Source organism: Calypte anna, chromosome 20 (genome assembly GCF_003957555.1).
Source record: "Calypte anna isolate BGI_N300 chromosome 20, bCalAnn1_v1.p, whole genome shotgun sequence".
Taxonomy (NCBI): domain Eukaryota; kingdom Metazoa; phylum Chordata; class Aves; order Apodiformes; family Trochilidae; genus Calypte; species Calypte anna.
Genome location: NC_044265.1, coordinates 5,246,884 through 5,274,501, shown reverse-complemented (window position 1 = coordinate 5,274,501; position 27,618 = coordinate 5,246,884). Strand labels below are relative to the sequence as shown.

General features: G+C 54.7%; 3 protein-coding genes and 1 long non-coding RNA gene across 4 annotated transcripts; 3 read left to right on the top strand and 1 right to left on the bottom strand.

The window, feature by feature from the left end:
• Positions 1-91: 91 nt before the first annotated feature.
• LOC115599451 lies at positions 92-1,879 on the bottom strand. The gene is made up of 3 exons (XR_003988438.1): positions 1,631-1,879; positions 1,347-1,554; positions 92-479 (listed from the first exon to the last, which is right to left on the bottom strand). It is a non-coding gene; the product is annotated as an uncharacterized LOC115599451 (long non-coding RNA).
• On the top strand, positions 938-7,938 carry DBNDD2 (dysbindin domain containing 2). Its single transcript, XM_030463274.1, has 4 exons — positions 938-1,081; positions 5,812-5,967; positions 6,425-6,568; positions 7,348-7,938. Exons 1-4 carry the CDS (start codon positions 1,039-1,041, stop codon positions 7,554-7,556), a joined length of 552 nt encoding a protein of 183 aa, XP_030319134.1. The 5' UTR covers positions 938-1,038; the 3' UTR covers positions 7,557-7,938.
• Positions 7,939-9,264: 1,326 nt separating this feature from the next.
• On the top strand, positions 9,265-14,331 carry PIGT (phosphatidylinositol glycan anchor biosynthesis class T). The gene is made up of 12 exons (XM_030463223.1): positions 9,265-9,444; positions 9,722-9,899; positions 10,698-10,825; positions 11,304-11,404; positions 11,527-11,613; positions 11,877-11,964; positions 12,052-12,149; positions 12,341-12,506; positions 12,607-12,807; positions 13,305-13,470; positions 13,606-13,689; positions 13,814-14,331. The coding sequence occupies exons 1-12, from the start codon at positions 9,276-9,278 to the stop codon at positions 14,064-14,066; spliced, it is 1,719 nt and encodes a 572-aa protein (XP_030319083.1). The 5' UTR covers positions 9,265-9,275; the 3' UTR covers positions 14,067-14,331.
• A 1,277-nt stretch (positions 14,332-15,608) lies between these two features.
• BLCAP (BLCAP apoptosis inducing factor) lies at positions 15,609-23,171 on the top strand. The gene is made up of 2 exons (XM_030463081.1): positions 15,609-15,772; positions 21,517-23,171. Exon 2 carries the CDS (start codon positions 21,604-21,606, stop codon positions 21,865-21,867), a length of 264 nt encoding a protein of 87 aa, XP_030318941.1. The 5' UTR covers positions 15,609-15,772; positions 21,517-21,603; the 3' UTR covers positions 21,868-23,171.
• Positions 23,172-27,618: the final 4,447 nt, after the last annotated feature.

The window sequence follows — 27,618 nt, the reverse complement described above, 5'->3', positions numbered from 1 at the left end:
CAGGTCCCTAGCACAGAGCTGTTTTTTGGCAGCAGTAACTTCCAGGGGACAACGAAGGGGGGAGCAGCAAAGCAACGGTAGCCAAAACAGCTGGGACACAAACAATACCCAGTTATCTTTAATCATTCAGACAGTGAGACAAACACATTACGAATGGGGCAGGCGGGACAGGCCACAGACCCTGGAAACTCCCTTTCAGCCAGAGAAAAGGGCAGAATGGATGCCCTCCATCCTGTCCCGTAGGGCAGTGACCAGGCTGCGGGCAGTGCTGGGCACGGCGAGCACTGACTCACCCTTCTGAGATACAGGAAGGAGGAGGAGGGAGGCCAAAGCCGCTTCTCTGCCAAGGAGCAGCCCTGATACAGGGCTGAACGTGGGAGAAAACAGCCCGGAGTGAGATCTGCTGAGGGTGAGCTGGGGACGTAGCCCATGGCACACCCGCACCGCCTGCTGTCGTCTCTCCTGCGGGATGCCGTGATCTGGGAAAAAAAAAACCAAAAAGCAAGCATGGTGACTGTGCTACCTGGCCGGCCATAGCTCCCGGCCCACCCCTGCCCTGCGAGGAGACAGAGCTCCGGCCCCTGCAGAGCCCCTGCAGCCAGGCACGGCGGAGCACGGAGCTCTCCCTGGGTCGGCTGTGAAGGGCGAGAGGGGAAGGACCCTCAGTAGGAACCCTCTGTTGGAAGCAGAGACCTTGCACGGGGACTCTACAGGTCCCGGCAACGCAGAGACCCTCTGTGAGGACGGTGCACCCATAGCTCTTTGGGGGGCTAGGGACCCTGCCATGTGCCTGCCCGGAACACCCCTCTGCAGCACTGCCCGGCTCACCCCAGCCGTGAGGCAGCAGCCGGTGTCCGCCGCCGCGATGCCGCCGGGATGCCGCGGGGCTGGGCGCGCTGGCACCGCCCCGCGCAGCGCCGAGCACCGCCCCGCAGCGCAGCATGGGCGAGCGGCGGGCGGCGGGGGGGTGAGCCTGGCCGCCCCGGCCCGGCCCGACCCCGTCCCGTCCCATCGCAGCCGGTCGCAGCAGCCGTCCACATGTCGGGGCCCGGGGCACAGAGCCGCAGCCGGCGGCTGCCCGGTAAGTGCCGGCGGAGGGGTTAGGGGGGGAGCGGGGCATCGCGCCGGGTGGGAAAGGTTGGGACTGTTCGCATCCCCTCGTATTGCCCCCACCCCCACCCCGCAACACTCATCATATGCCCCTTGCAAAGGATCCGTGACCCTTGCACACCCACACCCACGCCCTGGCTACTCCCGGGCCATCAGACTCACTTGCCGACCCTACCCGCCCACGGACGCCCCCCGAACTCCCTTTCCCCTCATCCCCCCAGCCTCCCGCTGCCAACCTGCTGCCCCGGCACGGCTGCGCGGGAAGCTCTGTGTCTAAGATGGGGATGCTCGGGGGAGGGGGGCACCTGACTGGGACGTAGCTGAGCCCGGGGACCTGTTGGGCCACGAGGTGGTTGTGCGGTGGCATCAGTATCCCTCAGAACTCCAAACCCCCCAAGGAGGAGCGGATCCCCCCGCTCCCAAGGGGTTTAGGGGAAGAGGAGCCTAAGCATAGCAAAACCCATCAGTGAGAACTGGCCGGGGTAACAGGGGGTTTGCAAGGGGACAGCCTGCCACGGACCTGTGCCTGCGGTTTGCACGTTGCTCCTCGGGCACCGCGTTGCCCTCCTGGATTGCTGTCCTCACGCTCCGGCCCGCAGGAATCGAAGCAGGGCCCCGCGAATAGCAGGGTCTTATGACACAGACACAGCCTCCGCCGGGGAAGAGGCTCTGGGCGGCAGGGATATTTTTAGTGCTGAGACGCAGGGGATTTGGAGATCGCTCAGAGGAGTGCAGAGGATGGAGCCGCGGCACAGACCGGGGTTACAAGGTGCCATGTCCTCCCTCTCCAGTTCTTCCCCCCACCCCGCTCCGCTTTTCCTAGCAAGCGGCTCTGCCAAAAACCACTGCCTCCCTCGCACTCGCCTGGTGCATTTCCTCTCACTGGGGCTGTGGTTATTTTTTGCTGTGCTGCAACACGAGGTCAGATGTGCCAATCGAGAAAAGACCGTGCAGGGAATTAACACTCTGACAGCCGGCGTGCCCAGGCATCCCCTCTCTGCACAGCCTGGCCCTGCACAATTCTCTGGGTAGTTCCCAGCCAACTGCTTCTCCCAAAGCTAAAGGAATTTACCCTTCTCCTGTAGGGTTTTTGCTGGGGCAGGGTGATAGGGAAAGGCTTGAGATTTCTGCAGGGCCTCCTGGGAGATGCTGTGGCAGCTGAGGGGATGGATCTTCCCCCCACCCCATCTCCCTGCAGCAGGGATCAGGAGCACAAGGTGCAACCCGGCAAGCTGGACAGTGGGGGGAACCCTGGGTCCCTCTGGAGGAGCGAGGTCTGGGGATCAGGCTGGGGGAAAGTGCACAGAGAAAGGCAAAAGCTGACTGGGCCAGCCTGCCCCAGCTTTGTCCTTCCCCAGGGAACTGGCCCATGCTTGAAGTGGAAGCTCACTTCAACTCTGCTTACCTCCCCATCATCACCTGTCCCTTTCCACAGCCCAGACTACTTTTCAGGACCTTCTCTAAATCCCTTGAAATCTCTGTAAGGTATTAGAGAACCCTGACCTCAACAAAAGGCAGTCTCTTTGCCTTATACATCCACTAACTAGCCCTCTCCCAGCCCCAAATACACCCCCTATAGGAATGGGGGTTGTACCAGGATCTCGTGGGCCAGGGAAGAATGAAAACACCTCCCTTCCCAGCAGCAATACAGATAACTGAACTGTGCACTGCTCTTGGCCTGCACACTGGACCCAAAGCTGGTGCTACCACCACCCTTGGTCCCTGTTTGGCCATCAGGGGTGCCTGCACCCCAGGAATTGCTCTTCTCCCAACCCACTTTGTTGAGGGTGTGGATGGGAGAGCTCACAGCAGTTTGCTTCCCAGCCAGCCCTCCCACGCCTTTCCCCACCACGGTGGTGGCCAGAAGCCCACACCATGGGAGGGCTGGCTCAGCCAGGCAGAGGGACCAGCAGGGCTGGCACCCTCACCCACAGCCCACCCTGTGGGCATCTGCCTGGGTGCAGGCAAGAAGGAAATCCCTGCCTGCACCTTATGGGGGAGGGAGGAGGGGGAGGGGGAGGCAGGGGGGATGCCTGCCCAACTTCTGCACTAGTTTTTGGGCCTGGTTCCTCTCCAAGCTGCCTGGCTAACAAGCCGTGAGAGCCGGAAGGATCTGAGGGCAGCGGGGTGCTCGGTGCCATCGCTGGGCGGTTCAGCCAGCGGGGAAGAGCCTGGCTCTGAATGCAGATCAGCCCCTTGGCCGAGCGGGCTGTAGTAATAACCATGACAATAGTAATAAAAGCCAGGCCACCAGCAGGTACCGACAGATCCCCCGCCGTGCACAGGGGCTGCATTGTGTGTGCGAACGTGTCCCGTGGTGGGAACATGCCAGGCGGGTGAGACAATCCCGGAGACTGACAGCCGGGGAGGGTGACCGCCGTCACACGGGAAGGGCCGCGGCAGGGAACGCCGGGCTCCTTTATTTCCCCGGCGAGGGTTGCTGGGGAGCAGCTACACGAACAGGGCTGTTCGCTCCCCCCGAGCCCGGAAGAGCCCCCGGAGAGGAGAGGGGACGGGGGGAAGGCTCCATCCCCGACTCCCACCGCGGTCACGGGTCAGGCAGGGCTGAGCAGAGCCCAGCTGCCCGCCTGCCTTACATAATGGGATCTCAGTGCTTGTGCCCGACGGCCCGGAGAGAGCTCGAAAACAAGTTCATAAACAGGTCCTGCTAATTCCTCCCGCGAGAGAAATCCCGGCGCCCACAGGAATGCACCCGGCTCTCTCCAAGCACTCTTACCCCGAGTATCGGTCACATGCAGAGATGACAATAGCAGTGGCACTGATCAGTCACACTCGTGGCACTCCGGGTAACACCTGCTAGCATTTGGGTTTATTTTGTATTTGCAGGAGGACCTAGAGATCCTCCTCCTTACCTCCACGCTGGGTAACATGCAGCACAGAGAGCTGGTCTGTCACCCTGAATCTGGGAGCCAGTGCAGCCTCTGCCCTGAGCCCAGCCCCCCTACAGCTGGTAACCCCTGGGCTTTCCTTGGTGTGTTGGTTGATCCTTGGCACTTGATCATGGACTTGACAGAGCTGGGCTGAGGGGCAGAGCTCTGCCTGGGACAGAGAGTACAGGCTGGCTCCAGCTGCTGAAGGGAACAAGCTCTAAACAGTGCTACCTCCTTGTTCCAGGCTCCATTCCCTTTTCCAGAGAGCACAGGGGAGGCAGGAAGTTTTTGCCTTACCTCAGCAGCACTGGGCTGCAGCTGCTGGTCAGCCGCTCAAGGAGCCCTAATAACACAGCTGCACAGCTCAGCCAAACCTCTGCACCAGAGCAGGCACCCAGTGCTTAGGTCAGATCTACCAAGGCAAAGTCCCCTTTAGGCAGCCAGGATCCCTGCCCCAGGCATCACAGGAAGACACTGAGCAACCAGAAGAGGACCAGAGCCTCTGCCAGAAAGCGTGTGGTGATGGACCCTGAGTCATGCTGCATCCCCACGCTGTGCTGCAGGCACAACCCAGCCTCCTGGGCAGGCACCTGCAGACAATGGGGTTTAGCTGAAGCATGCCCCAGAAACAAGGTGCAGAGGAGCCTTGGAAGAGTTCTCAGGAAGATGTGACCTTGAGTTCCAGGACATGTCACCAGGCCCTCAGCCTCTCCCCCATTTTGGTCCTGTGCCATTGCATATTTGCTCACAGCCAGCCCCACTGCTCCCCTCACCCCAACTCCTGCCAGACAGGGTGGGGATGCTGCTCCCTGTTCCCTCCCTCCCAGCCTGGAGGAGTGAAGGGTTTGGGCCATGCTCAAGCACAGCAGAGGATGTTTGTTTGGTTTCCTTGGTTACTGCCTGCTCCAGTAATCAGATTTTCCTTGTGCTGGGTGGGCCAAAGGCAGCAGAGAGGAAATCTGGAATGGCTGAGGTCAAACACCAGCCTGGGAACAGCCAGGGCCACCAGCTACAAGCCCCTCTGTGCCATTTGGGTCCTCGCTGTTGCAGGTACTCAACCCAAAAGGGATGTACCAGGGATGCAGCAACAAGCTCTTTCAGCAACAGCCTGAGGTCTCACATTGCTCCTTTCTGTGTGAGCCACGGGCACAGGCACCAGTGTCGAACTGCAGGAGGAATTACAGGAATGAAAATGTTTGTGCAGGCAGAAGCCAAGCTGGCTGTGCAAGGGGGGGGGTGGGTGGTGTGAGCAGAGGAGCCTTCGAGCTTGGGTGTGGCTGTATTTATAGGGAGGGTGGCAGCGGGGGTGAGCGTGTGCAGGGGTGACAGGGTTGCTAATGCCTTTTATTCCTTATGCATCCCTCAGCCCAGAAAGCCTAGAGCACTAATGTCAGTTCTTGGCCCTGGGAGTTTCCACCTGCTTGTTAACATTCATAGGCAATCCTCTGTTTTGTAGCAAGGAAACTGAGACGTGAACACGTGCAAACTATGGCTGATCTCATAACAACACCCTTACACCCTGTCCCTGAATGCACTTCACGAGTTGAGAATGCAGCAGATGAGCTCCCAGCTCATCATGAGCTCCCAGCTCCCATGGAAGTGACATCTGAGGCTCCAGCACAGCAAATTCTGGTGCTGCTGTCGTTCTGGTGTGTGACATCTATTGGCAGTGACTAAATCAATGTGTGCTGGGAAAGCAGAGCAGAAGGGAATCGCCTACCCCCCAGCATGGCCACACTGTGTGATCTGGGACAGGCAGAAGGGCTCGGGCAGCCCTGCCTGGTCTGACTCTCCTCACCTTTCTCCCCAGCTGACATGGAACAAGCACAGAGGAGCCTGGATGCAGAGCAGATGCAGCAGCAGCAGATGAAGCTACGGGACCGTCAGAAGTTCTTTGAGGAGGTCTTCCAGCACGATGTGGATTTCTTCTTCCCAATATCCCACCTGCAGATAGAGCACCGGAGACGTAAGTGCTGCAGCCACCAGCGTGGGGCTGGGGGTGTTTCAGGGGACAACACCACGGGTGTTTGAGATAAGTGGGACATCCCCAGGCTGAAGGCAGCTGGGGACACACATGTCCTGCTCTGAGACAGGACCACACAGGCTCTGTGTGGGTGTGCTGTGGGTTACTCACACCACTTAGCTGAAGTCACCACACATGGGTGCCCAGGCTGGCGCCCTGCAGAGTCACTGCCTTCAGACAGGCTCCTCCAGGCAGCAGTTTGGGGCAGGGACAAGGACTGCAGGGAAGCAACCAGGGCTTCTAGAGGGGTCTTTTAAGGAAACATAGGTTTTTGTGGGGGACTCCTACCAGCAAGTGGAATTGTGTTCCTCACACCTTCCTCAGGGCCTTGCCTATGCAGGGCTCATGGTGTCTTTTGCCTGGCACTAGCACTCACCTTTTCGCTGCTCTCTGTCTGCAGCCCCCTTAGGCAGCATTTCCTCCATGGAGGTCAACGTGGACATGCTGGAGCAGATGGACATGATAGACCTGTCAGACCAGGACACTGTGGACGTGTTTCTGGGCTGTGGGACAGAGGAGAGTGGTGTTGCTGGGCCCCTGACAGGTATGTGCAGTTTGAGCTTTTTGTGGGCCAGGCTGGGAGCCCTACCTGCCCCCAGTGTCCATACCAGCTTGTTCCTCAGCCATGGCCACCCTGCATGCAGATACACACCCACCCATACGGACACTTGTTGCTGGGGTCTGTGAGGTTAGAGGGACCTCACCCTGGGCTGGTCCACATCAGTGTCCACCTCCACAGCCCACAGGCACAGACTCCACTTTACACTGCAGAAAACAGGGGAATCCAGGCACTTCCCAGAGTCTGGAGGGCAAATCCTCTTCCTGAAGCTCCTCTGGAGCAGTCAGTGTCTTGTCATGGTTTCCCAAGTCCCCAGCGTGCTGTAGAGCTCGCTGTGCCAAGGGGGAAGGCTGCAGGACCCCTCCAGCTCCCAGCCAGAGCCCAGGGAGCTGGGCTTGGGTCCTACAGGGTGAGCCTGGGGTGCCAGCCCCTTCCTGCCCAGGCACATGAGCTGCAGGGATTCACCGAGGCCAAGCCCAAGCCCTCCTCTGCTGGAGCCAACAGCCTCACACAGCATAGCTCTGAGTCGTGTTTCACAGGAGACAGAAGAGGCTCCACTGCCAAAAACGGGGAAGGAATGTGCAGCACTGCCCGGAGCCAAGCTGGGGGAGTGAGGTGGGGAATGGCCAGAGCAGCCACATAGGGGGGGCAAGGGAAGCACAGTCTGCCCAAGGATAAATGTTGGGGGGTTTATCTATGAAGCCAGGGAGAAAAAAAAACTTCAGAAGCCATTTTCTTCCTCCTCTTACCTCTCTCTCCTCCAGGGGCAGACGCAGGCCAGTGCCCAGAGGAAATCACCTTGCAAGTACCCAACACAGCCGAGAGCAAGTCCCGCATTTCCTCCACATCCTCCGTCTCCACGGACCTGAACAGCCTGGACACCAGCGAGGAGGGGGCTGAGACCCCTGTGGTGCAGTCGGATGAGGAGGACCTGCAGGAGGACAGTCCCAAAGAGCAGGAGGCAAGGAGCTAGCAACCAGCTTTGCCCTGCTCCCAGCCTCCTCTGTACAGACCTGCCAGCCCGGAGGAAGGAAAGCTGCTGGCACTCTGTAAACCCCATCCTGGACTGCTGCCCTGCAGGAGGGGAGAGATGGTTTTCCTCTCCTCTTCCTCCACAGTTTTCTCCCGGCAGCCAAGTGAGAAGGAAAGGGGTACAGTAGGCTCCCAAAATTAACTCTTCAGGCTTTGCTGCTAACACTCCCTGCTTCACTCCCCCAAAATGCTCAGCATCCCACAGCTCACCATTCCCAGAAAGACAACCCTTGAGATCCCAGCCTCCCTCATCCTACTGACAAAGGTCCCATCCAGACAAACATTTTAACAATGGCATACAGAGAAATGTACAGCCTAAAGCAGCAGTGGGTCTGTGTCTTATTGGGGGGAAAAAACACTGGGGTGAGGGTTATGTGGGGATTGCAGGGGGGAGAGTGGAGTAAAGTGCTGTAAAGAATATGGTAAGGGTGCAGTGCAGAAGCAAATGAAGCCCAGCTCCAGCACAGGGATGATGGTTTCTGAGCCCAGAGTGGGAGCAAATAGCTGGGACTGGTCAAGAAAGGGTGGCTGTTAGTAGAGCAACCTTCCAGTCACCATACTGAGCAACTCAGGTGCTGCCTGCAGGAGGGAGAGAGCCGGTGGGTGCAGAGCAGGCACAGCAGAGCCAGGCAGGGCTGTAACCACCCACCCTGAGCACCCCGGGGCAAATTGGCCAAATGGTGAACATCAGCACACGGTTCCCCCAGCACAGCATGGTGGCAGCAGCCCTGGCTGGAGGCTGCATTAGAGGAAGAGCCATCAAAATTAAGCCTTTTTGCAGCCTATGAGACTTGCTCCCTTCAGGACAGGTCAGGGGGAGGCAGGCACAGGGCTGGCCGGGGCTCAGATGCTGCTACTGGGGGCTGCAGGCCGGTAAAGCCCCATCCCTGCTCGGGCTGTGTCAGCACAACCGCGGCCACCCCCACCAGGAACAGAGCCTGGGAGATAAGTGAAGGGAGCCAGAGAACACTCCACACCCCGGTTGCTTCTAAGGGGATGTCCAAACCTTGCTGTGCTCCCTTCTTCACCAGCCAACCCTTGGTGTCCACCTGGAGCACTCCAGTTTTCTGGGAACAACAATCCAGAGCAGGAGGTTCCACGGGGCTGACACCACAGCCCCGGTTCGCTGGGGTTCGCCTCCCCCTGGGGTGGCCTCAGGCTGGCCGGGGGTGGCAGCCGGGTGCTCGGGGACGGCTCTGAGCCCGGAGATAGCGGCTGTGCTCCGGAAAGGAGACGTCAAGGAGAGGAAGGGCAGACAACCAGGGGAAGAGCTGAAAAGGGGAAGCCACACCGGGGACAGGCAGAGTCTTCGTGCTCCCCAAAGCCTCGCAGCGAACCACCCAAGCCTGAGCCGCACAAGAGCTTCCCCAGTCCCGAAAGCCGGGGCAGGGAGCGCCACACAAGATGGACACCCCGGGAGGCAGCCGCCTGCTTCTCCTCGGACGGCGCAGGCACAGCCAGGCAGGCACTTCCCCCCCTCCCGGCCCTCGCCAGGCTCCGGCCGTGCTCCAGACGGGGGGAGCTGGAGGGAACCCGCGGCCATGCCGGAGGGGCGGGGGGGGGGGTGTGTGTGAAGCGGCGCCCCGTCTCCATGGCGACGGCGGAAGCGCCTCCCATTGGCCGGGAACACCGGAAGCGGAAGCGTTGTCGGGGCTGCGGGATGGCGGCGGTGCTGGTGCCGGTGCTGCTGGTGCTGGCGGCGGGGCCGGGCTGGGCGCTGCGGGACGCGCTGCGGGAGGAGCTGCTGCTGAGCCCGCTGCCCGCCGGTGACCTGGCCGCCACCTTCCAGTTCCGCACGCGGTGGGACGCCGACCTGCAGCGGGGCGCGGGTAGGGAGGGGCTGGCGACGCCCCCGGATGGATTGCGTTGGGGTGATGACGTTACCGCCCGGGGGAATGACGTCAGCGGGGCGAGTGATGTCAGAAGTGGGGAGGGGCGCGGGTGCTGCGGTGAGGAGGAGCAGGGCGGAGCGGGGCTGTGGGGATTGCGGTGACCTCGGCACGAGGGGCTGCGTGTGACGACACCGCCCGGGGATGACGTCATGGTGTGACGTGAAGGGAAGAGGTTCCGCGGTTGCAGAGGGTCAGGGGCTAACGCTACCCGCAGTCTCTCACTACAGGCTGTTCCCGAAGGCTCTGGGGAGGTTGGTGTCGGCGCTGGGGGTGCGGGAGCTCCACCTCGCCCTCACCCAGGGCTTCTGGCGCACCCAGGCCTGGGGTCAGCCCCCCCTGCAGGCACCTGCTGGTGCTGAGCTCTGGGTCTGGTTCCAGCCCACTGTCACCGAGTAGGTACCTCAGCCACGGCTCTGTCCCTCCGGGTCCCCGCCATGGCCACCACTCCTTGGGGATGTCACCCTGCTCACACAGTGTTGGGGGGGGAGGGAGGCCTCCTGGCTTGGAAAATGTCTTCTGGAATAAAGAACCTGCAGCCCCAGGAGCTTTGTCCCTAAGGAAAAGCAGAACATAGCCCTTTTCAGCACTTCAGGAAGGATGCAGTGCTGAGAGACAGCTTCTTTTTCACTAAAGGAACAAGTAATTCCCTTTTGGGCTCCGTGATGACCAACACCTCACTGCAAAGGATTTACCTTGACCTCTTGTGTGTGACTCACTTCCTTTGACTCCCATCCAACCCTTGTCACCATCTCCCTTAGCTCAGAGTCCCTCTTTGAGCCCTAGCAGCCCACAGAGCTCTTTCCTCCCTACACACGTCCCATTCCAGGTCTCTTGGTTGGCTTAGCCTTGAGCTGCACCAAGATGTTGCTTTAGGTCTCACAGCCCCCTCCCCATATCCCACACTCCCTGCTCCCCCAGCCCCTCTCCTCACATACCAGCTGTACCCATCTATAGATCCTCAGCTGTAGGAAGCCCTGCCAGCCCAGGAGTGCCACTGAGTGTCCTCAGATCTCTTTGGAATAAAATACAAGAGCTGGAGCTAGGACCAGCAGGCTCTGCCTGCACACTCCCTGAAGCTCCCAAAAGCCAGTGTGGGCCCCCCAGTGTTTTCAGTGAATGTTGCTGACTTAATGCTTATTGTTCCAAGGATTCAAGCTGCTAAATAATGCCTGGTGTCTGTTCTCATGCAGTGTGGACAAAGCCTGGAAAGAGCTGAGTAACATCCTCTCAGGGATATTCTGTGCTTCTCTCAACTTCATTGACTCAACCAACACGGTCACTCCCACAGCATCCTTCAAACCCCTGGGCTTAGCCAATGGTGAGCCTGGCCTGAGCCTGGCTGCCCAGCTCTGCCCTCTGGCTCCTGTCTCCAGCTTTAGTTCTGCCCCGTGGGGCCAGGTCCTATAAAGACTGTATCTGGGGCTGTACAGTAGGGCCTGTTCACCCCCTCTTGGAAGCAGTTCCTCTGTGTATGTACAAAGCTTGAATTTGAACAGAGGAACCCCACGAGCAGTCTGTGGCAGACATTCCCAGGCCCTTGCTTATTCTCTCCAAAAAGCCTTTTATGAAACAGCAGTTGAGGACAGCAGGATTAAAAAAAAAAAACCTGCTCAGAGATACCCTTACCTACTCCTCCCAAATCCCTCTGAACAGAGTGGGATCCATTCCTGCTCAACCTCATGGCATTTCAGGCTTACTGAGAGGGCTGTGTTGTATACTGGGGGGGGGGAGCAGGTCTGTTGCTGCTTTCATGCCCACAGCAGAACCTGCCTGGTGACCCTCACCTCCCTGCCCAGGCACAGATCATCATCTCCTGCGCTACGCTGTCCTGCCCAGAGAGGTTGTCTGCACAGAGAACCTCACACCTTGGAAGAAGCTGCTCCCATGTGGCTCAAAGGTAACAGCAAGTCCTTGGGCCACTCCTGATGATGATGGAGTTGGGTTTCCTTAGCAGGGCCTTGCTCTTTGGTGGGAGCAGAGATAAGAGCTGGGGCTGAGTTTCTCCCTCTCTCCCTGCAGGCTGGGCTGGCTGTGCTGCTGAAGGCTGAACGCTTGTTCCACAGCAGCTACCACTCACAGGCTGTGCACATCCGCCCCATCTGCAGGGTGAGTGTGAGGCTAGGGGCTCCCTCCTTCAAAACCCCCAAGAGAAAATCAGAAGACTTCCTGTGACGCTGGAAGGTGACGCACTGGTTCACCCAGATCTCCTGTGGTGGCTTCATTGTGTCTAAGACAGCTGTTGTCCTGCTTCTGTGGTCTCACCTGCCTCCCAGTGGGATTCTTGCAGTCCTGGAGGAGTTCCAGCTCCCTCCTAGTGTCCTGCCCCTACAGAAACTATGATCAGAATCACCTGTCTCTCTCTTGTCCAGGATGCCTCCTGCCTGGCTGTGTCCTGGGAGCTCAGACAGACTCTCACTGTGGTCTTTGACACCTTTTCCAGTGGCCAAGGAAAGAAAGGTAAACTCAGCAGCCATGTGCTGTGCTCCTCGAGTCTCCCAGCCCATGGCACTTCATTCTGACTGCCACTGACTTTGCCTCCCACAGATTGGTCTCTCTTCAAGATGTTCTCTCGCACACTTACTGACGCGTGTCCTCTGGCATCCCAGAGCAAAGTCTACGTTGACATCTCCCCTAAGAACAAGGTAACACTCACAGACCAGAGAACACCCACTCCCTGATCCCTCTGTCCAGCTACTTTGGCTCTGAAAGGTCCTTGCCTTCAACCCCTGCATGGCTGGGCCCCCCAGGAGCCCTCCAGGAGAAGGGAGGTGATTTCCTTCCTTGGTGGTATTTTATGAACACTTTGCTTTTCACGGCCCACTTGTTTTCTCAGGAAAAGGAGTTACTGGAAGTGACCCCCCCTTCAGCATCTGTACATGAAGCTATTGTCCAGGGAGACAAGAGAACATATGCTGTCTATGACCTGCTGAGCCCCTCACTCTTCAATACCTCTCGCAGCCTCAACGTGCAGCTGAAGTGGAAGCGGCCCCAAGACAGCTGTGAGAGACCAGAACTTCCTTCCATCTGGTCCAGGCCTAAAAAAATCACCTGGCATCCCCCTCCACCCCCTATATTCCTGTGTCCTTTTCTCTTCTGCAGCGGAACTGCCAATCCCCATCCTGCACGCTCAGCGCTACGTGAGTGGGTATGGGCTGCAGGCAGGAGAGATCAGCACCCTCATCTACAACACCCACCCATACCGGGCCTTCCCTGTCATCCTGCTGGAGACTGTGCCCTGGTATCTGCGACTCTATGTGCACACTCTGACTATCATCACCAAGGGAAAGGAAAACAAGCCAAGTAAGTAAATCCTCCCGAGAGCACGTGCCACCTGGATCCCTTGGCACAAGCGTCTCATTCCAGGGATGGTTCAGTCTCTCCCTTGAGCCCCAGTGATCACTGGGAAACTGGACTGGGAAACAAAACATCTTCGGGTGTTTTCCTGGCCTTCAGTTCAGCACGCACAGCAGATGAGATTTAAGTCTGTTTTGTTTAAGAGGCACGTGGATGGCGTTTCATAATCCAGCAAGGGTCTAAACCAAAGTGAACTGATTTTTGTAGTAAAGGAGGCTCTGGCAACTGTCTCTTATTTTGCATTTGTACCTTTCCTTACAAACACCTGACTTTCATGAGTCATCAGCTCTAAAGACCTGCCAGAATTAGCATTTTGTCACCTGTGCAAAAACCATTCCCAGGGCAGTGGAAGCAGTGGCACCCACCCTGTGGGAGATGTCCTGCCAGTATGAGATTGGACAAGGTCTCCCTGCCGTGCCACTGACTCTTGTCTTTGGAGTTAGGTTACATCCACTACCAGCCAGCCCAGGACCGGAGACGGCCTCACCTTTTGGAAATGCTGATCCAGCTGCCAGCCAACTCGGTCACCAAGATCACAATCCAATTTGAGAGGGCCTTGCTGAAGTGGACAGAGTACCCACCTGACCCCAATCATGGCTTTTACATCAGGTAATGACACACCTCAGCTTCTTGATCCCTTTCTGAGCCCCCTGTAGGACTTGCTGCCCACCTCTCTGGGGAAAGGAAGAAGTCTTGCTGTCTCTGCTGGCAGGACTGACATGAGCATGTTTTTTATCTCCTTAGCTCATCAGTGCTTAGTGCCCTGGTGCCCAGCATTGTCGCGATGAAGGACGTGGACATGGAGCAGAGCCCTCTCTTCACCTCACTGTGAGTGTGCCCGTTCTGGAGAGCAAGGCTATGCTGCAGTGCTGGCAGCTCTCATCCCATCTGATGAGCACGAAGCAGCAGTCCTGTGTGAGTTGACCCTTCCTTTCCTCCTCTCTCTCTCCAGGTTTCCTTCCTCTGATGGCTCCAGCTATTTTGTGCGCCTGTACACAGAGCCACTGCTGGTGAACTTGCCCACGCCAGATTTCAGCATGCCCTACAATGTCATCTGCCTGACCTGCACTGTGGTGGCAGTGTGCTATGGCTCCTTCTACAACCTGCTGACCAGAACGTTTCACGTGGAAGAGCCGAGCCGGGGCGGGCTGGCCAAGCGGTTGGCCAACATCATCCGCAAGTTCAGGGGAGTGCCTCCTCTCTGAGAGAAACCAGGGCAGCAGCACTGGCCGTGGGGAGACCCAGGGAACACAGCGCTGCTGCTGTCTCTGCTGGAAGCAGCCTGCTCCATTTTGCTGCCTGGATCTCGTTGGGATCCAACAAGCTGAGACTGGTTCTGTCATTAGGATGGGAGACGGCTCTGGGCCCGCTGACTGCTGACCCCCACTCTGAGACTGGGGAAGGTGCAAGACATCTGTTTGGGAGAGGAGGGATGATGCTGGAAGTAAACTTGACCTGGTTTGTATGTTTGTGTTGCTCCTGGTTGGTTTTACTTTCTCAATGCCCCCAGGCAGAGTTCAGCCTGGAAGACTCTGAGGTGCAGGGTCTCCGGCACACTGCCTGAGTCAGTGGGGAGGGGATGCAGACATGGAAAGGGTGGGATGTGTCCTGCAGAGATGGGTTCATCTGCTCTTCCAGCCTTCTTTCCACACTGCTGTTTCCCAGTGCTGTCCTGCCACGCTTCCCCCTGTTTGAGCCAGTTTGCAAAGTAACAGCATTAATTTGGTGGCCAGGGTCTGCTGGTGGGTGACAGCCTCAGCCCCTCCAGAGTCCTGAATGCAGTAACAGCACCACTGTGGTCTTTGGTTACTTACTGTGTCCATCAGACACAGGCTGGCCAAGTGGAAAACTGCAGGAAACACAAGAAACCCTGCAGCCATGGCCAGTGAGTTTAATACAGCTGAAAAAACCCAAGATTTTCCTGCTTAGGTTTTTGTTCCTGGGCTATTTGTCCCCCTTGTTTGCATAGCCTCCTCAGGAGCCCAAAGCTGGGCACAGCCGAGCTGTACTCGGTAACCTGCTGCTCCACCTCTCCTTGAAAAGCAACACCGAGAAGGATGCAGGTGCTCATTCCACTGAAGCCTGGAAAACGGGGGCTCCTGGCGGCTGGATGGGGTCTCAGCTGGCAACAAAAGCGCACTGCCACGCGTGGCAAGAAAACAGCGTGTAAAAGCCACCCTGGGAACAGTATGGAACGCACGACAGCACGGACCCGGTGTGCCACAGAGCGCAACCGGCGTGTGAAGAGCAGGCAGCGGGGTGCAACACCTGCCAGCTGCATGCAGAGAAAAACCTCCAAAACAGCGGGCAACCGCGCCAGGAATGGGGGGGGAGAGCAAACCACCCGCAGAACCCCCGCGCAAGCGACGCGGTGCCCTGCAGCGCGCAAGGAAACCGCGTGCAGACACCTCCGAGAGCACCGCGACCGCAAACCGCTGCGCGCAACTCCCCCCGCCCGGCCGTGCGCAGACACGAGCAAACAGCACTTTAAATTAAATGAAAATAAATCAACAAACACGAGAGAGAGAGAAAGACCTCGGCGCCCGCGGCTCCTCCGGCACCACCCAACACCCACGCACTGCACGATCCTCCCGCGCACGCGTAACACCGCCCCGCACATGCGCTCTCTGCGCGGCTCCGCCCCCCGGGCTGCCCCGGGCACCGCCTGACGGAGCCGCCCCCCTCCCCGCACCGCACCCTCGCCCGCCGCCGCTGCGCGGGCCCGCGGCGGAGCTGGACCGGGCCGAGCCGGGCCAGGAGGGCGGCGGGGCCCAGCGCTCTGTCGGGGTGCGCAGGCGGTGCCCGGGCGCGCTGTGCCTGTCCCTCTCCCTCCCCTCCTCAGGGTGCGGCCCGGACGGGCCGGCGGTTGAGGCGGCCCCGGGATGGCGGCGTGAGGCGGCGGCACCGATCTGTGAGTAGGGGCTGCGGGGAGGGGAAGGAAGCGGGTCGGGGGGAGCGGATCCCCCAGCCTCGGATGCCGATCCGGGTACCGCTCGGTCTCGGCGCGGCCTCCTGGGCTCTGCGGTACCGGGGGGTGAGCGCTCGGAGGGGATCCCGGTTTGGGGGGCGGCGGGGAGGGCCGCGCTCTCGTGTCCGAGCGTGCGCGGTGGTAACGGAGCTCGGAGCCAACCGCCGGCTCTAAAGAACCGCAGCACCGCGCTCCTCAGCTCCGAACCTCACCGCGGACTCACAGCTGGCTTCAGCCCTTCCTAAAGCAAACCCTGGCCCGGTTCCCCGGAGCGGGCCAGCCCCGGGACTCCAATAGAACAGAAGGCGCTGGGCAGAGCCCGGCCCGGCTCCCACCTGCACCCCGCGGGCCGGGCTGGGGTGTGAGCGTCACTCGTTACATCCCCAGCGCACAAACGCAGAAGAAAATGGAAAACAAAGCTTTGAAACGCAGTCCATAACACGCTGAACTCTGCTGTTCTTCATTCCCCCTCCACTGAAGCATCCGAATTCATCTTGCAAGTGGAGTTGCCCTTCCTACCTTTATGTCACAACCTCCCAGGTCCCCTTAGGCAGTGCTGCATTTTTTCCTCTCTTTACCCAAGACACAGAAAAGTGGCATTTATCGGGCTGTATGCAGACTTCTGAAATCTGCTGAAGGCACGAAAGGTAGAGAAGAGATCCAAATTAAAAACTAAAGCTTGTTTTTCAGGAAACATGGAATGGGCCTGGAATTTCTGATCTTTGACAGTGAAACAAAAGCAAGGGGTGGGAATGAGGACCACTGCTGAAAATTAATAAATTATGACAAATGAAAGTAGCAGCACTTCAGATGACAGTTTACAATGTTGACATCTGTTCCCACCAGAGCTGGGACACCTACAGTTCTTCACCTGTCTTTGAGTGTTCAAGGCATGAACTTATCAGACTGGGATAAGACCTTTGCTAAAAATTGAAGACTCACTTTTTCCAGCTGAGTCATACCTGCAGATAAAGCTTAAAAAAAAAAAACAAACCAGAAAAAATAGTAAGGCCAAAAAAAAAAAAAAAAAACAAAACCCCAAAAAATCCACAACAAAACCAACCAAACAAAACACCAACCTTCGTAAATCCCTGACACTGCAAGTAGGCCTTAAAGTTTGACCAGTTATGGGTTTTGGGTTTTTTAAGAAGGGGTGGCATCTAGAAAGCTGGTCTGATGTTGCTTTTCTTAGCTGAACTCCTCAAACTCGTCACTTGATAGCTCTTTCATCTCTTTATTTTTCCCCATGCTTTGGATATTGTATATTTTTAGCAGCTGTTTTGAGTGCTACATGGTATTTGGGAGTTGGTTTTGAACACTTGCTGGCAGCATGGAGCACTGCCCATTTCCTGTGGCCATGGCAAGGTTTTTGATCTAAACACTTTTGATCAAACTGTGCTACAGGTGAGCCTTATAGGTAAGAAACACAATGCAAGTCACTGAGGCTTTCTCTTCAGTTTATGTGCCCTGTCGAGATAAAAATCTCTCAAGTTACACAATGTGGCTTTTCATTCCCAAGCAGAAATCTCTGGGGAAGGGGGAGATTTGCACCACCACCCTGCAATAAAAAAAAAGTTACTTGGTTTTTTATTGCAGACCTTTTGGCTGGCAGCCTGGGGGACTGTTTGTGTAGCATCTGTACTGGGGATGGTCCTCGCTGACTGGACTGGCTTACTGGCTGCCTGAGCAAGGTCTGAACAAGCTTACTGTTTAAGTGCTTAGTGCAAGCAAGCTGATTGTTCTCCCCTGTCAGGGTAAATGGACTGTTAAGGAGTTAATGTATTCTTGAGAAAGATACAGACTTGGTATTGGCATGCTGATGCATAAAACCTGTGGTGTAGGGACACCTCTTGGCCTCTTAATTGCTGAGTGAATTGGCTTGTAGAGTATCAAGGAACAGCTTCCTGGCTCCTCAGATGGATGTATTCTAAACTATGATGATTGCAAAGCACTACAGACCTAAACTGGGCTACTCACTTTCCACTTATTAAATTTTTGTTCTGGGTGTGAAAGGTTTCCTGCTACTCACACGGGAGCCTGAAAACCCTCCCCACAAACACACACCAGTAGGACCTGCTGGTTTGGAATAGTCTGGGCAGGGGAGATGACAGAAAGCAGGGCTGAGAACACAGTGGAAGCTGATTAGTAAGCATGTGGAAAAAAGTATTGGTGTTTGCTTACTAATGAGGTGCTCAGGGAACCTCCCCAGGCTGCTCCTCTGCCTGCAGAAACTGGCAGGGAGGAGGCAGCAGCAGCAGCATGGGAGATGGGATGGAGCTGTGGGGAGAGCAGTGGGAGTATCTCCTGTGCTCTGCTGCTGAAGTGAGTTCCAGAGGCTCTCATAGCTGTGAAGGAGCACGAGGAGGCAGCGGTAGGGTGATGGAAAGGAGACATCTGGTAAACATGAGTGTCTGCCAAGTCAGATGACTTGAGCAGGAGCACGGGAGCAACCTTGAGGTTAGCAGGACACCAGGCAGGCTAAGGAGAGAGATGAGTCAGGCAGGGGAGAACAAGAGCAACTGGTTGAGGAAGAGCTGGATGCAGTTGTGAAACAGGGATCTGGTAGAAGTACTGTTGGGTGATAGGTTCTTATGTGCTCTGGGAGGTGGTAATCTTCAGCTTGGATCATGGAGGAGGGGACAAAGAAAACAAAGTAGGAATTCTTCATTTGCAAGTTGCGCTTTGGTTGATATTGTAGGAAAAACAGAATATTGATACGGCTTCAAGAAGGGACTGCCTGTCCTGGTCCAAGGAGAGTGATAGTTCTCAGTAAAGAATTGATGGCAGGATTCTCTTTGATCAACAGCATGGCAAGAGAACACAGTCTCATTACCAGCTGTATAAAGGTATCTCCAGTGAAGAGCTAGGAAGAGTATGTGTCTCACTAGGGGAAAGTCCTCTGAGGAAGAGATTGCTCCATAAGTCTCAAGTAGTTGGTACCTTCTCTAGATCAGCTGTGGGATGCAGCAGACAAAGGGATTGCAACCCTGAAGTGCAAAGGAGCATGTGAAAATACAGAGTACAAAGGCAAAACTGACTCCTTGAACACCTGCATTCGTAACAAGTCCAAGAGGTTTGCTGACTGAACGGCACTGGCATTGAAACTTCATAGTAAAAATAACCACTATTAAATGGTTCTGGAGAGTGGTTGCATTGATTTCTACAAGCAACTGGCTCTTCCAGGAAATATCAATATTTAAAAATGGGCAATTTGTTCCGAGGTGGATTTGCGTTTGTGGGAAGTATTTAGGTAATGTTACACACTTAGGATCAGCTCACTGCTCAGGGCATTACTGTTTACATCTCTGCCATGGTGAGGCTGGCAGGCAGTGGAGATAAATGCAGCTACATCATGAGTTGTAATTATACACTTAGACTGTAGTCACTGTGTCTGTGGACACTTTCAGCTAAAGCTTCAAGCGTGCAACGCATGCCCCAAAGACTGCCACACATGTCCAGCTGCTCAGGGCTGGATCCAGAAGTATGATTTGATGTTTTGTACTCTGTTTGGAGCACCTGGGAGAGAGACTGTAGGAAACATAAAGGAGGGAACATCTCAGGAGGATTAAGGTGGCTGCAGATCACAGATTGGGTAAAACTTTGTTATATTCAGCATGGTCTAAACTCAGAAGTTGGGTGATGGGGTTTAATTACCTCTCTGTTCAAATATTTGTCGTTAATTTGGTTTTCTCTCTATTCTTTCATTTGGAAAAAATAATAATTCTGCAGTACTTTTACTCCACAGACACCCAAGTGATTTACAAAAGCTTTCAGACAGCAGGTTTTGTTATGAAATAAATGGTCCTTATTTCCAGGTAACAGGTGGAGGAAACAGTTTTCCCCTTAAAGATACCAGTGAGTGACCTGCATAAAATGGGACCAGCACTGGGAGTTTCATTCCTGTGACGAGTTTACCCACACTGCAGTGTGAAATAGCTGCTTCTTTATTTGTTGGCTCTATAACTGCAGTTTAGTTTTACTAACTGGACCCAGCTGCTTGCTTTCTGCTGGAGATCACTCCTTTACAAGAGCACCAGCACAACACACTTTCTCCAAATCCTCAAGTATCTGTTTGCTCTGGGGGAGATTTTGGGCTGTGTTTTAACAGTAAAATAGAACACAGTGGATGGCAGTGTGCTGCTTGCTTCTGACAACACAGCAAGTTGGTACCTACAAGCATACAGAGCTGCAAGACAAGCCTGACCTCAGTGGGTTTTTGGAAGAAAACCATGTGTGGTTTTCTCTTGGCTTTTCTATGCAATCCCTCATTCTTGCTCCCTCTGCCAGGAAATCCCTTCTCCTGCCAACAGGAGCCAGAGGAATGTGCTGTTTGTTTACCTTCTCACGCCTTCATCCTACTAACCTTCCCACCCCCAGTTGTAATCCCGACAGGCTCAGCTCAGCCCTTCATCCCTCTGACAGAGCACTGCTGGGCTGAGTATTTTCAGAGACAGAAGGATTGCTGCCAGGAGCTGTCCTCACCAGGCTCTGCTTAGTGGGGGTGAGGCTGTGGCATTCTGCAAGGCTGGGGCTCTCTTTTTGTCCTGCCTGGCAGCTGCTTTGTTCAGTGTCACTGCACGTCAGGGTGATGTGATACAGGATGGCAGGGAAGACCATGCAAAAGGGAAGACACTTTTCCACTATTCCCCTGCCTGGTTTTGCTCTTTTGGGGTAGTAAGTTAGGAGTAACCTCATGGTTTCCCTACTGCATGTACTGAAGGAAAATTTGCAGGTTTTCCCTCCCAGCAATACTGGGATCTTCTACCCTGACCTGCTATCACTATCCCAGACTGCTGAACTCTTCTGCCCCCTGTCAACAGTCCTGCAAGGCATTTATTATTTTTAAAGCCATTTGAAATTCTTGGGCAAAGATATTTTAGCTGCTTAGAAAGAAAAAGCACCGCACACTTAGTGTAGATGATGTTTTCTGGACTCCTGGTATGCTGCCATCCCTGTTAGAGAAGCCCTTAAAGCTCACTGTTTCCACAGGGGTTTATAATAATCCAAGTCAGGAAATCCTGTGTTTACAGCACTTATGAAAATTGCCATTTTGAGACTGTCCTCTCTTTGATCTATTCACATACTTTGTTTTATCTGACTTTAGCTGATTGGCAAGGATTATAAATCCCTTAAGCACGGACTGTCCTTCCCTTTGTTTTGTGGCCTAGACACCATTAGGGCTTTCCTGGGTAGCTACCTGCATAGCTTGAATTTTATGCTGCCTACTTCAAAGCTTTTTAGCAGGTCTGTGGGGAGGGAGCAGTTTGTGCAGTTAACACTTCTTACACAAACATTTCTTTGTAGCACCTAATTGTTTACCTCTCAGTTTCATTTCTTTATACCATCACTCAGCTCTTTGGATGGATAAATAAATACCTGTCTAGGAAAGGCTTCAGCAGTTTGTTACCCCTTTTCCTTCAGCTCCTGCACTAGGCTGAAGAGTCTCAGCTGCTGGCCTGGGTAGAAGCCTGAGAAACAGAGCACACAAGGGGCACACCAGCAATAGATCACCATGTCCCTAGCCAAGTGGTTTGGAAAGCAGGGAACTTCCCACCAGCTCTGAGACTTCATACTGGGAGTGTGAGCATCAGCATACAAATGCCTGGGAGTAAATAATACAAGAAGAATATTGATTTTTTTTTTCTCCTGCTGTTTCTGACAGTGTGACATTTTACCTGTTCCTACAGAAAAGCCTGCCTGCCAGAGGAGTTGCTGGAGACTGTTGTGGATCACACCTGCCTCCTGTTGCCACAGGGCCCCACCAGCCAACCACAATGTACTGCCTGCAGTGGTTGCTACCTGTCCTGCTCATCCCCAAGCCCCTGAACCCAGCATTATGGTTCAGTCACTCGATGTTCATGGGCTTCTACCTGCTCAGTTTTCTCCTGGAACGGAAACCTTGCACGATCTGTGCCTTGGTCTTCCTGGCAGCTTTGTTCCTCATCTGCTACAGCTGCTGGGGGAACTGCTTTCTGTATCACTGCACAGGATCCCAGTTGCCGGAATCAGCTCACGATCCCAGCATAGTGGGCACCTAGAAAACAATCATCTTCCAGTCTGCTGAGGGCTTTTGTTTTGCTTTTAAAAAGGGGGTGGGCTAGGGAGGAGGGAAGGGGGTGTTAGGCATGTGACTGGAGTAAAACCAGCCTGTTTCCTGTAACTGTGTGTGGACTGGAGTGGTGAAGTCCTTCCACTCTGCCTGTGAAATTCCACTTGTTTACTGTGTGAACTCTGGCAGCACCACCTGCTTTTTTAGAAGCAGAAATCTCTTTTTTTTTTCCTTCCCGTATCACCGGGAATGGACACCAGCCCTCCAAACTGGTGGAGGACTGAGCTGCTGGCCTCTGCCCAGCTCTTGCCTGGCAGTGGAGTTGTGTGTCACTCACTTGTCTGCATTAGGCTATGGGGGTCTAAACTCAGGACTCTGGACCCACTGATCCTGCTCAAGTAGCTACAGGATTCTCTCCATCTTTCTCTTCGTGGGGAGTCAGCCTTCCCTCCTTGTGATCAAGGGCAAGCTCGACAGCTCACAGATGCACTTGGCCAAAAGCTGCTGGAGCCAGAGGCAGTTGAGTCACTCCTCCTGCTCAGCCTGCCAAAGAGATGCATGCACTGCTGAAGTGCTTTCTCAACTACTTATGCTCTGAGATCATAGCTTGAAAGCCTCAGTTATGCTGCTGCTTTTATAAAGCCTCACAGGTAGTGGAGACTGTCTCTTCCCCTCCTAGATTTCCAGGGTTTACTGAAGTATTGACTGTTGGGATGCTGGAAGATTTGGGGTTTTGTAAGTCACTGTGACCCTCATCCTATAAAACTCATGCCAGCCCCAAAAGCCAGGTGCAGGCAGGGTGGGAGAGGATGCTGAGGTTGGAGGCATGGCTTGAGGCGGTAAATGCTTCAGCATTTTCAGTGATAGTGTTTTCAACGATAGTGTTTTCTGGCCAGGGGTGACAGAAGGTGCTGGTGCTACTGACTGGAGAAGGGATGAGGCTGAAGGAATTCCTGGTGTCACCACCTCACCTGGCAGAAGGATGTCAGAAAGCCTGGGTGGTGGTGGGTCAGTTCTACAGCCACAGCTCTGCAAGGCTCTGTGCTGCATACAGTACTCTGTGCAGAGCTTTGTGAAAAACTCTTAGAGGTTCACACAAAATACTGTCTCTAGTCTTTTAAGGGTTCCCTCCCCTTTGCCATCTCTTTGTCTTTACTCTAGTTTCATGGAGAGCAGCAGAAGCAGCTGTTGCTGTCCTAAGGAAGTTGAAGCTATGAGGTTGTGAAACTTCCAGAGTATTGTTTGTTCATTGCACAGCTGTTCAAAATGTTTAATAAAGCTTTATAAACTTTGGTCTGTGGCCTCCTGCCTAGCACGATGCACTGGCAGCTCACAGCAGAGTTCTTAGCCCAGCAGTGGTGTCTGCAGCACAGCAACCTCCAGCAAGAGGCAGGGTCCCTCTGCCCTGCAGCTCCTGGGGCTGACCCCTCTCCTTAACTGGTTAACCTGACCGTGGACAGGCTGAGAACCACACTGCTGGTTCTTCACCAGGCTCATTTTACAACACAGGAGGTCACATCTGGTCTCTCTCTGCACTGACGTGACAGATTCCCCCTTTCCTTCCTGCTTATGAAATCAAAGCCCAGAGCCGTGTCCTGAAAGCCGCTAATCCCTGACGCCGGCAGTAAAAGTGTGATCTGACAGGGGTTTACACAGCCTGAGCCTGTCCCATGATGCCACCTCTTCCTGGGTTGTCCTCCTGCAACCCCACTGCCACCAGCCCTTCAGGGGGAGACTGTTGTGTCAGCCCTTCCCATCTTCAGCCATGATCCGTGTCATACCAGGGGAAAAGGGGACACATTCAGCAACCAGACAGGACTGCCAGGTCTGACAGCACCCAGGAGATCTCAGAGGGTTAAAGGTTGTAGGAGCTGTGCTGCTGGAGCTGAAAACAGCTTCCTCTACCCTTACTCCAAAGATCTGAAGACCCAAGTCCAAGTTGGAAAGGGTTCAGGGTGTATCAGTGTTTACATGTTTATAAAAAGCCTGTGTGTGCCACATCACCAAGAGTAGATGACAGCTCTGTCATCTGCCAGATGAGGGAAATCGCAGTAACTGTTATCAGCTACAGCATTAAGAACAGAAAGCAGAGGGGAGGGCATCTCGTTTGTAAACAATGAGCTATGGCAAAACTCTTATCTGCACTCTGAGCATATTTTAAGTTTAAATTTAAGTTAATGGAGTCCTTTTAAGAGTACGCTTCTGTTGCTAACTAACCAAGTTGTACTCTGGAGCAATTTAAATAAATCCTAGCCATGAAGCCAGACACTCCTTTGGCTTAGTACATAGAGTTCTAGACAGCTGCATGCTTCCCCTTCTATGAGACCCAACTTGGAGCTAAAAAGCACTTCAAAAGAGGAAGCTGCTGGTGCAGTGACAGGAGAAATCTCAGCAGACTGGTGGGTAAGCAGCTTGTCTTTTGCAGCCCAAATGCAGATAAAGAGCACGCAATCCTCACCAGCACTGCTGTACCTTCTTGAGGGCACTGAGATACCATCTTCACTTTAAAGATGGAAAATTAAAGCAACTTATCCTGGTCAGACAGGACCCCTCAGGCAGAATGAGGAACCCAACCAGGTCTCACATCCCATGCTAATGCCCTGCTCATGCTTCTCTGTAACAAGACCATGAGAAACCAGCCTGTGACTGCAGAACAGGTTGAACCTGATGGCTTTGGAAAAGCCTCATCCCAGCTTCACTGCTTGTGCTCCACGAGTTGTACAGAGTCCCTACAGTCAGGGAGCAGGAGTTTGCTGGCTACATGGGAGAAAGCTCAGAGATGTTTTCTCTGGTCTCAAGGAGCTTCTCTGCCAGAAGAGCAGTGGGGTGGCTCTGTCCCCTGGTATCCCAGAGGGCTCTGTGTGGGGATCACCCTCATGGGGTAGCACTCCAGGGGTAGCTACACTGGTGACTGAGTTGTGGGTTTAACACAACTGCTGTGTCCTGCCAGGTCCTGTGGAGCCTGGACACTGCCTGCAAGGGCTTTGGCACAGAGCAAATCTCTGCTGTGTTATAAAGTGTCCATCTGCCCAGTTCTCCCTAGACACTGAGAGCCTTAAGCTGTTCCTTTGTCTTTCCATTTGAAAAAGACATCAATTTCTAGGTCACAAAACAGATCAGTGACACAGCAAAGTCAGGAAAAGGTGGGGGTGGAACCAGCAAACCAAAATCCAGGCTCAGATCACTAGAAATGATCCACTGCAATTCAGGCAGCCCTAAGCTCCTCACTGCAGGTCTGGGGGATTCCCACTCCCCTCTCGCCACTGGTCAGGAAGTGGCACCATTCCCAAGATGAACAACTGGGACTCCACAAGGTTTGCCCACAACTGTTAGGCTCGTACGGTTTTGAACCCTAGATCTGCCAGACATCCATGTCAGAGCATCTCACCTCATCATCTCATCTCATGTCCTCATCTCATCTCAGGGGCTGTTTGGCAATTGACCTCCCCAGCACTGCTCAGGGTGCAGGTAGGGACCTGGCTAGGTGGGGCCACCAGCTCTTGTACCCCCAGATCTTGTTGGGTAATCAGTGCCTCCTTGCCTGGATGCTCTCCTTGCTTACCCCGAGATAAACCCACACAACGTGGCCTTACTAATTTAGCAGCAGATGGAGGAGAGCCTGATCCCTCTGAGGAGCTGTTTGGGCTGAGCCCCCAGCCAGCTCAGAGGCAGCTGAGTCCAGAGGTGCTGTCCTGATGCTGACAGCACTGAGCTCCCGCAGCCACCAGCCTCATCCCTCATCCTGTTACCCTGGGGCTAGTCCAGCCAAAACCTGAGCCAAGGAAGCCACCAAAATCACTCAAAAGCCACAGAGAACCCAGCCCTGTACCCTTTGGTCCTGCCTCTTTGCTCTAAAGCTGTTTTCTAGCCTTCAGATTGGGGAAGGGTCAGGTAAGGACATCAGCCTTTCCCTTGGGAGCCTGGAGCTTAAGCCTTGGCAAGAGGGTTTTGCTACTCCTCTGAGCAAAGTCAAATCTGCTGGTAGCAGGGCAGGTGGGGACAGACAGCTGAGGTGCCACCCAGACCTGCTGCTGGGGCAGGTGAAATCAGAGTGACAAGTGTCCATAGGGGACAGACAGGCTGTGTGCTCCCAGGTGACACGTGCCAGCAGCCTCCCCTTCACCCCTTGCTACCAGCAACAGCACAGCCAGTGAGACCCCAGACCCTCAGCACAGCCCAGGATCTGCTCTGGGGGACCCTCAGCACAGGGTGGAATTCAGGGCTGCCCCCAAGCACTGACTCCCCACTGGGAGCCTGGGGCAAGAGCCAGGACTCAAGGCTTTGGGGGTGCTACCCCTGATCTCTGGGGAAAAGGGATGTTCAGGCCAAGCAACACCTTGTCCTTGTCATTTCACAAACCCACTGCCCAGCACAAACTGCCCAGCACAGCCTCCTCACCAGACCTGCTGGGGAGACAGCCACAGCCCCCACCCTAACACCCAAATCCTCTCCCAGGCTTGCAAGCAGCCAGATTAAATCCATTACAGGAGGCACAAAGTGTAATCCCCAGAAGCATCTGCCTGGCTCAGGCTGGGGACCCCAGCAGAAATTCTCATCTCACACCTCCTGGCCCAGCAGCTTTTGCCCCTCTAGGCACACACATTACCCTCTTCCAGCCCCATTCCACAGGGATGGCTTCTATGACAAGCCTGGGAGCTGAGAAGGGGGTCACTGAGGGGGGTGACTCCACAGCAAGACAGAGGCTGAGCACAGTCAGGGCAGGTTGTAGGTCCTGCTGACTGCCCCAACCATCTCTGAGATGCTTCAGGGGCCACCAAGGCTGATGACAGACACAGAGCAGAGGGGACAAAGTGAGGAGGAAGGGAGCTGCCCTGAGCACAGAACCAGAGTCATCACAGTTGGAAAGGAACTTCAAAAGAACCAAGTCCATCCAAATGTCAACCCTACACCACCTTAACCACTAAATCATCTCCAGTGATGCCAGAGAGGCAAACCAAGGGCTGGAGGAGCCTCAGCTCTGGCCTCATTCTGGGGGTGACCTCACCAACCCACACATCACCCAAGGACCAAGATAACCTCACAATCACTTAATTGTCTAATGAGAAGCAAAACAGGAAGCATTAAACACTTAAGGTGATGAGACTGAGACACTTACCTGAGGAGGGAAGCAGTCAGATCCAGGGGCTCAGGGCACCAAAGTCACTGGAGAGGGGAAGGGGAAGAGGAAGGAGCCACCCTGCTTTTAAAGGGCCTCCTTCTCTACATAGCAATTATTTTATCACCCAGTGAAGGATCCCAATCAGCACCCACTCATCACTAACGAAGCAAACCTGCTCCTTGTAGTGCTTGATGGAGTCAATCCTGCTGGGGGAGGGGTAGCCCTTCACCCCCACCCTGTCCTGACCTCGCAGCTCAGGGGTTGGCAGTCAGGTCTCCTGCCAGCTGGGCTTCAGCACAGCTTTGGTCACAACAGTGTGCACACCAGGGGCACTGTGTCACCAACAGCTGCTAAGAAATCCTCTCATACAGGAGCTATGCAATTTTCCTTTTTTTTTTTTTTTTTTTTTTTTTAATGTGTGGTTTGTTTGTATTTAATTATCAAATTGAAAAGTATTTACATCAACATTAGAGTTTCAAAGCATCTCCACCCACCACCACCCACAAAGCTGGACCTTTTCAGGTATTTTTTTTCCCCACATTTTTATTACTATCCAAAAAAAACCCAACCAAAAAAAAAAACCGAAAACAAAAACAAAAAAACCCAAACAAAAACCCAACA

What these genes read in the sequence shown, in the direction of transcription:
- BLCAP (XM_030463081.1), top strand. Translation starts at nt 21,604, where the DNA reads ATGTACTGCCTGCAGTGGTTGCTACCTGTCCTGCTCATCCCCAAGCCC.
- PIGT (XM_030463223.1), top strand. Translation starts at nt 9,276, where the DNA reads ATGGCGGCGGTGCTGGTGCCGGTGCTGCTGGTGCTGGCGGCGGGGCCG. An exon ending in CAGTGGCCAAGGAAAGAAAG is followed by an intron (nt 11,965 to 12,051) that starts GTAAACTCAGCA and finishes TGCCTCCCACAG; the next exon opens with ATTGGTCTCTCTTCAAGATG. An exon ending in GAAGCGGCCCCAAGACAGCT is followed by an intron (nt 12,507 to 12,606) that starts GTGAGAGACCAG and finishes TCTCTTCTGCAG; the next exon opens with CGGAACTGCCAATCCCCATC.
- DBNDD2 (XM_030463274.1), top strand. Translation starts at nt 1,039, where the DNA reads ATGTCGGGGCCCGGGGCACAGAGCCGCAGCCGGCGGCTGCCCG. An exon ending in GCAGATAGAGCACCGGAGAC is followed by an intron (nt 5,968 to 6,424) that starts GTAAGTGCTGCA and finishes CTCTGTCTGCAG; the next exon opens with CCCCCTTAGGCAGCATTTCC. An exon ending in TGTTGCTGGGCCCCTGACAG is followed by an intron (nt 6,569 to 7,347) that starts GTATGTGCAGTT and finishes TCTCTCCTCCAG; the next exon opens with GGGCAGACGCAGGCCAGTGC.